The 8818-nt window shown below is 36.8% G+C and overlaps 1 protein-coding gene across 1 annotated transcript in view; it reads left to right on the top strand.

Annotated features, from left to right (window-relative positions):
- The window catches only part of WDR72 (WD repeat domain 72), a 207349-nt gene that overhangs the window by 193339 nt on the left and 5192 nt on the right, over positions 1 to 8818 (top strand). The window contains exon 18 of the mRNA XM_011928644.1: positions 2666 to 2770. Coding sequence (XP_011784034.1) covers positions 2666 to 2770 — 105 coding nt within the window. The remainder of the gene's footprint in view (positions 1 to 2665; positions 2771 to 8818) is intronic.

The following is an 8818-nucleotide window of genomic DNA, read 5'->3' as shown; positions in this document are numbered from 1 at the left end:
AAAGAAAGAAAGAAAGAAAGAAAATGTAGAATGGCAGTAATTAACCTCTCCAATGCCTGCTATTCCCAACTGGCAGAATGTAGCTATTTCTTCTACAGTAAATTTAATTTGTTGCCCTAGGAACTACCCAGTAAAATGACAAAGCTTGTATCATTTCAAATTTGGAAACTAATCTGTAACCAAGTACAATATCTGAAGAATAACCATCTTTACTTCCCCTCCCCCACATAAGCCAGACCCTCCAAAATCAGAGGTGGAAGCAAAGTAGTAGCCTGGTACTTACTAGTGTGAGTTTAATGAAGATCATGCAGCTAAAACTACACCTAACTTTCTGGCCTTTTTGAGAGGTTTGGGATGTCAGTTCATTCTTGGACCACTTTATTGCCACAAAGAATGGTTGCAGACATATACTTTGTCTAATACCGTGTCCTCTTCCTCTGTGAGGTCCCTGATTTAAAACAGTATCTTCTGAATATTTATTTGGTGCTTGATAAATATTTTTGAAGGAATGAATAAATGAATGAATGGAGAAATGTTTTAAATTATGAAAGAATAGTGTGTTGGATGGCAAGTGTAATGCATTTGCCCAAATCAATAGAGGTGCTACCTCACTGGCTTTTAGTAATAGATTTAGCTATGTGATTTATTTCCTTTTACAAATACCAATGTAAATATTTCAGAAAATTATCAAGTAAGATATACAGAGATAAAAATCATTAAAGTTGGCCAGGAAATCTTGACCAACATAATGGTATTCTGAATGAAACTGATACATTTAACTATAACACTTAAACATTTCACAAAAAAATCTATTGATTCAAAAATAATCTGTAAGTATGACCTAAACTGAAGAAAATTAAATTCAGCTACATCAATAATTACACAGGTCACACATCCTCTCCTTCAGTGTCACAAACTAACCCACATCACCATTTTGCAAACATGCATCCTTGGTCTCAAGTTGGCCTAACAAGAAATTGAACAGACCCATTGAAAAGATAATTGAAAGCACGTATCCTCTTGGATTAGGAGGACATTTAGCATGGTACCTCTGCATCATTCATGTGTTCATTCATTCATTTCACAGATCCTTCAAGAACACCTTCTATGGCTTAGACACTGTTGCATATGAAGTCCACAGAAATGTATGGATGAAAATGAAAAGATCAGATTTATTATTGAAAATAGCAATTTTGTGCTTTTCTTACATTTTATTCCCCAAAAAAAGTTTTAGAGAAGTAGTGAATTGTAACTACGCTGGGATTTTGATAGAACAGAGAAGTCATATCTGTGTACTGAGAGAGTTCGTGAAACAATCTAGAGGGAGAATTTAAACCAGAATCGTGTTACTAGTCTTCTGTAAAGTTTGTCTATGTGGTCTTCAGGTTACAAACATTAGTGCTATGCACACTCCATTAAAATAAGTGGAGGAGTGTGCCAGGTCTGAACACTACTAATGCTGCCTGGACCTGGGGTGGAACACCGTTGTGTCATGTACCAAATGTGTGAAGGAGCACAGTCTCAGCCTCTGCCTTGCTTTCTTGTCTCCTAACAGAGATTTAGAAACAGTGTCCAGGCCCACTCCCCTGTGCCAACAAACATATCTTATGTATGATTGTAAATATATATTTTGTTTATTGCATTTATAGCTTATAAATATGTTGCATGTGTTATCAAATCAGTGGTGGTGTGTACTGCAGCAACTTACAATAAATAAAATTCCATTGTACTCAACAGTATCTATATATTTAGAACGTTTGGCTTAATTGTGGCCTAATTTATGCTATTGCAGGCTTGTTTTGCTTTGTTTTTTCACTGAGCTTCTTCATGAAGACAAGGCCCACTTTTTCTGACAATTATTTTCTAGAACAAATGTAATATGGAAATATGTTACTTCCTGGAGACGACATAGAGCAAGTATTACAACTTGTGGAAAAATGTGGAAACTTGAGTCTATTTCTCAAACAGAATTAGTGGATACCATGGGTTTACAGGAAATTTTAGACTTCTGTACTAGCTTCTGTTTGTGGTGATAATCCTACAATATCTCATGATAGTTTGGTTGTCTGGAGACCTACCATTTGAAACAATAGCCCTTCTTATTACAATTTTCAGTGTATATTCATGCTGCGTTTTAAAATTTACTTTTTATACTACTAGTTTTTCTGGTGTTTGGTACCATAGTTTTTAATTTAATGAAAGAGAGCCAAAATGCGCACAAAATGTTCATTAGCTGTGATTTGTGCAGTGAGAGGAACCATTGCCACCAGTACAGAGCTGGTCTTCCTAATTGACTAGCCTGATGTTCTTCTCTCTGTGTTCTATTGCCGTTAATTGACTATATTGTTTTAGATTTATGCATTAAAAATACGATTTCTACTTCGAAGAGATCACTTTGTTACTTTGTAGCTTTTAAGCTGATGCCGTGAACTTATTTTTCTTCTAAGATAAAGTCACATCTATAGATTTTTCAACTAATTACATGTCTGCCAATAAATACTTAGAGGATACATTTTATTTCAATTTATTATTTGTGTTTACATAGTGTGTCCCTGGAAATATCTGTGGAACTGAAAGGAAATGTTTTAATGGTATTTGCTACTACTTTTTCATCCTCTGTCTTCTCTCTCTCTCTGTCTCTCTCTCTCTCTCTCTCTTTTAATAGCTCCAGTCAGTCCGGTCAAGCATGACAGCAACTCAAACTCGGCAAACTTCCAAGACGTGGAGGACATGCCTGACAGATGTGTCTTGGAAGAGTCTGAGAGTCCAGGTGAAAGCCATTTAAAAATAGTCAAGTATAAAATGATAAATTTGACACAGCTTTGGGGTCCTTGGAAGGGGGTGAGGGGAGAAGACATTGTAATGCTGTTTTCTCTTAGCAGCTGCACGGTCAAATTAATGGTCACCTCCGGGGTCACAGTGTGGAGCTGTTATCTTTTCCTCTTTTATCAAGAATTCAGTTGGAGGAAGTACAAAGGCTTTATGACTGAGAAGGGAAGCTGACACTATTAGTTCATTATCATCAATTTTAGGCTAAATGGTTAATAGAGCCAGAGATTGGAAACTATAGAGAAATGGCAACATTTTAAATATTTCAAATAATGGGATCTAACAAGAGGGGAGAGGAAGTAGACAGACGGGGATGAAAAGAGAAATTGTCATAATTACAGTTTAATTTACCTTCCTAGAAACAAACAGGACTATAACTGGGATGAGAGGATTTTAGCATAATGGTAATGAATACTGTCAAATGTTTAGGGAAAAATAAAGTCTAGAAAATAGTAACCCTTCTCTCATGCAATAAAAGCTATTCTTTGTCAAAGTTACATATTTGTATATACCCTTTATAGAAATAAGAGAGAAATGTACTAGAAGGTTACAGCTAGAAACACTTATACATAGATTTCTGTGTCTATTTTTGTTTCGTTTTGAAGCATGCCTAGCCTTAACAACTAATTAATTAGAAGCAAAAAACCTTGTAAAAATTGAATGAACTTTCCTGGATAATTATAAAGTTATAAGGTGCTAGAAGGTACCTTATGATCATGAATGAAAGAGTTAAATATCTCCTCCACTTAATATTTGTGGTTCCTGTTTTATCTGGCTCCTGTGTACCCTCTATCCTCTCACATCTTTGTGTGCTGATCCATGTATCATATTTTTGATTCATCCTCTCTGTGGCCTGTCAGCTTAGTTAAGAGATTTCCAAATCTTGTAGCCTTCGTTGACAGGGGGCAGCTGCAAACAGTCCCCTGATCCTTCCCCAAGGAGAGCTACTGAGATTTAATTTTCACTGAAAGGTGCAGCCTGCAATCTATGTCAGGTCCCCTAAGTCATCTCGGAACCCCAATAGGCACAGTGGCGATGGCATTGTATATCAGTCCTCTTCACTCCACCAAGATTCCTCCAAAGATGGACTGCTGCCGTGTGCCTGTTCTCAACCACACTTCTACGTTCAGATCCCATGGAACTGAGAAATGGCATCTTTAGCAATGATAGAAATGTTTAATGAGCAAGTTAACCCCACCCCCTGCCATAATAGCTAAAAGAAAAATGTAGATTAGTCTCATTCTAAAAGGGAGAGGGTAAATGGTAGTGTTAAATTTCTATAATAAAAATTATTTATCCATTACTTTTAGTTTTGACTAATTTTGCCGAATTTTGATTAGGTTTTAAAAATGTCTTAATACACAGTTTTCCATTACTCATTTTGTCAGGCAGGTAAATCTATGAGTCAAGTTTTTACCTAACTGTCCACTGTTTTTGATAAGAATAGATCAGCTTTATATCATTTCAAAAGTAGAATAAATTTCCGTCATCGCTTAATATGAATGGAATGGGAGTGAGATTCAAATATAACATTCTCTATCTGATTGATACACACAAAAGCATTTATCAAGAAAGATTAATTAGAAAATATAGGTGCTGATAAAAAATCTTAACTCAAAAAGTGAGTACTGTTCTATACATCGGACATCATTATACTGGTAATAAAGAATGAATTACTCTGGCCTTTTCCTCTGTCCATTCCTGCATTTTAAGACATCTTGCCTTATAGGCCTAGAAACCTCTGGAGAGTTCACTACTGGTCTCACTGCCTTCCACTGAGAATTTGTGGCTTGGTTGTCATGGAGACATCGTATTTCTCCAAGAATTGCTCATATTGATCCGTGGCCAGGAGTAAATGGCCAAGCCAGTGTGAGGAATAAAGGGGGCTGGGCAGTCCTATAAAATGACCAGGGCTTGTGGGCTGGAAATAAGCTCATAGCAAACACTTAGCTAAAAAGAAAGACACAGTTTGATTTTGTTTTAGGATTTCTTTCTGCACTTTGGGCCATTGTCTTCTTTCGCTATGAACTGAAAGAAACTTGTTAGTCACTTGTCATGTCAGAGCTTTGGTGCTTGTCCTGACACAGCTGTCAGCCTTCCAGCTCTGCGCAGTTCAGGGACACACAACAAAGAAGCAGTGACATGAATTATTTATTGCTCCTTGTGTGGATAAAATTCTGTGATAAGAAATTAAGACACTTCTGACAGAGGTGCTTGTTTAGTAAGAAAGATTTTGATGAGAGAGTGTGTTTCCTTGAAGCATGAGTATTCGATGGGCAAAATTCTTAAAATTGAACACAGAGGAAAATAAGTTTTATGTTTCTTGCGTGAATTTGGTGGCAGAGAAGGACATTCTTGAACTATAAAAATATGACTTTCCACTTTTCAAAGCCCAAACATTAACTTCAAAATATCAAGTATTTCAAAATGTAGGGGCTCCAAAACCATAAGCGTTCCTCTAGCAATTTAGTTACCTCTATTTACCACATGTGAGTGGTGTTTCTCTGGAAAATATTAACTACCCCAGTCAGAAGAAGAAACAAATTTGGGGTTTTTAGGTGGTGAGATTTGGGAAGATGTCCTCAAACCGGAAGAGGTGCTTCAGTAGCTAAACTTGTAATTGTGTGAGTGTATTCTTTAGTCATTGTATGGAAAAGAATGCATTTGATTCTGAATGCACATTCTTACCATTTTCAACTGGAATGTTCTCACTCATTCAGAATGCCTTTTAACATTTTTATGTACATGCAAAATCCCCCAGTTACAAAGCTGAATGTGGTCAATCTTCTAACTTTAATGGATATTGAACTTACATGGTTTTATCTATGCAATGTTAAATGACTAATATAATTATTACATCATTTTAATGAATAGATCAGTTTTTTGAACAGCGTATAGAAAATGGAAAAAAGTGTTTTTCCATGCAAGCCCAGTTCAAGTATATTGCTTTATATATTGTTCATTCCACAGAAATTCTCTTCTTTGCAAATCCTGTAAACATCACTTGACTTTAACTCTTCTGGTTTAGTATTGTGGATGCGAATGTATTTTCATATGCAGAAAGCAAAAGGGACATTGAAGCACAGAAAAACTAAGTTTTTGGAAAAAGTGAAGTTGATATATAGATGTTGATAGAGAGTCTTAAAATGTCATTAACAAAGCCAAGTTGTTTGAACGTATATAAAATAGAAAGAACCACTTCGCGTATTACCTCTGCATACAATGGGGCTTGAACTCAGAATGTAGATTGTTTATTTTTGTATTGACATCACTCCTTCTGCAGCGCTGAATTGACTAGGATGACCCATTTGTAAATGGGCTGCAGTCTGCATGTAGGTCACAATTTAGATGCCTTGTGGAGTGGTTGTTCACCTGGTCTCTAGAGCACTCTACCTTATTCATCATGCCATTGTGATCTCTTTATGGGTTCAAGCTGTATACCCAGGTGAGTGCCTGAAGTCCATTAAGGTAGGCAAAGCACCTTTAGACCAGAGCATTCCTGTTACTTTGACCCTGCTAGTGAACCTGGAGGTCTTGTCTGATAGGGAAAAGTATCTCTCAGCAGTGTCTTTTCTTTGGAATAATTCATTAGCAAAGAGTTTTGACTCACAGGTGAATCCCAGAATGAAGTTTCCGGCTCAGACTCTGTGAAGTCTGCTTGCTCCTTCACTGGCATTTATACGTTCCTGAAACCTGTGGGAATAACTTTGATGTCTAGTAATAGAAGCACTGAGACAATATCATGAACTTGCAGTACCCTTTTTTGAGATTTTAGGGCCATTAGGCTTTCTTTCTTTGGCTCTTTAAGGCCTGGTTGCTTCTGAATCTGAAAGACGTTATCACAAAAATAGTTCAGTGGAGCCTTTTGCTGGTTAACTTCTTACTGTTTCTTTCACAGTGATTAAAGCTCATTTTTAATTCTTCAGAATTTTTTTTAAGGATTTCTACCTCCTCATCTTTAAAATCATGATGATAGAAAATTTAGTGTGACATTCACAATTTTTTATGAAAGGGTTAATGAGAAACCTTAAGCCTTTGTCACCATATTGGCTTGGAAAATTAATAATTTTTCTTTTTAGTGCACTAGAAACAGTGTACACTCCAAAGTAGCTTCTGCTGAAAATAATAGTGACAAGAGAGAATTAGAAGTCCAACAAAATGCATTTACGTAAGTGTTTCCACGTCATTCTGAAGTAGTTTATAATCAGTATGCATTCTGCCATTAATAGAACATTTTTGTGGTTTTTATAAGGCAGGTTATGTATGTAGATCTATATACATCATTGTCAATCAATATTACATTTGCATGAGTCTGATGACCAAAACTAGATTTCTCACAGCGTTTCTAGGGGATACTACATTGTGAAAAGCCAAGGTGGAGTTTTTTTTTTGTTTTTTTTTTTTTTCTTTTACTATTCTGGCTCATGAATCACCAGCAAAAATCAGGTAACAGAAAGTAGGACAGATTCAGGACTGGAGTGTTGGAGATGGCTGATGATGATGCATGAAGCAGAAAAAATGTGGAATGTGTGAGCAGCCCATCAATCATGGCCATCGAGAACACACTTCTTATGGTTAGTGCTAAAAAAAAAATCTAGAAGAATTAAGAGCAATTCCAGTAGGAAGATATAAGCACTTTCTTCAAGTTGTTTTTAACAATATCACATTATTAAAATTTACCCAAGAGCAAAATTCAAACATCAACATATTTTTTAAAGAGTGTAAAAGTATACATTAATACACACACACACACACACACACACACACGCAGTATAGAGTATTGGTTTAACTAAACCATAGTTTTTGCCAGTAGGAGTGAAAGTTACTATTCATAGACATGTCATTAATATAAATGTGTTTTGAAATAGTTATTAAGGAACAATGTTCCAATTAGTTTGGTAGTCAATTTGATTTTAAATGAGTGGCTTTTTTTAGCCTACAAAGACAATCATCCAAGTAGTCTGAGAAATAAATACTTTTTTGATTCTCTAACTCAAACAGTATTTCAACTAATAAATTTTGACCCTAAAACTTGTTGGAACCGAACTCTCGATTCCCTCCTGGGCAGGGGTCGTCGCGAAGGATCACCGACACGAAGTTCACAGCAGAGAGTTATTTATTACTAGCGCGCTAGGGTCCCAAGCTCTAAGTTGGTCCTGGGACCCCGACTGCTTGTTACAGGCTGTTTATATATGCTAACACAAGTTCAAACACAGCTTATGGCGCGAAATTCAAACAAAGCTTAAGGCGTAAAATGATTGGGTCTAGCTATAGTCTGAGCAAGGGGTCTTGGTTTAATTGGTTAGAGCAGGACCTTATGAGGTTTTTTCCTGGAGTTGATAATTCCGGGAACTTTGAGGCAGGGTGAGACCCCTGGAATTGGCAGGGTGGGACCCTATCAGGGTGGAACACTATTGAGGCAGGGTGGGACCCTATCTAGGCAGGGTGAGACCCTATCTAGGGCCACCTGGTGCTAACTTTTTAGGTTTTGTAAGGCCTACTAGTTTCATTCCCTCCTCTTTTTGTGTCAGAGGCTCAATCTTGAGCCTCTTTTTCAGTCCTGAGGGTCTGGTATTGTTGGGTCAGAACCATAGCATGTACTATGTTTAATCTATTTTTAATAAGGGTGAGTAAGCGGTTGAGTATGCATGGCCCGAAAGTCAGGATGAGTGTGAGCAGGATGAGGGGTCCTAAGATGGTGGAGATTAGGGTGCTAAACCAAGGGGATCGGTTGTACCAATTTTCAAACCAATTTTGCTGAGATTTTCTCTTTTTTTTTTCTTGTTTAATCTTTTTTTTAGTTTTGTCATAGAATCTTTAACTACTCCTGAATGATCTGCATAAAAACAACATTGCTCTTTCAGGGCTGCACAGAGACCACCCTCTTTCAGAAAGACAATTTCTAGTCCTCGTCGGTTTTGTAATACAACTTCAGACAGAGAAGTCAAGGACTCTTCAAGTTTTGTGATAGATTGTTCTATGGCTCTAA

Source organism: Colobus angolensis, unplaced genomic scaffold (genome assembly GCF_000951035.1).
Source record: "Colobus angolensis palliatus isolate OR3802 unplaced genomic scaffold, Cang.pa_1.0 Scaffold78, whole genome shotgun sequence".
Lineage (NCBI taxonomy): Eukaryota > Metazoa > Chordata > Mammalia > Primates > Cercopithecidae > Colobus > Colobus angolensis.
Note: the sequence above shows the minus strand (reverse complement) of the source record. Positions and strands in the feature narration are given on the sequence as shown.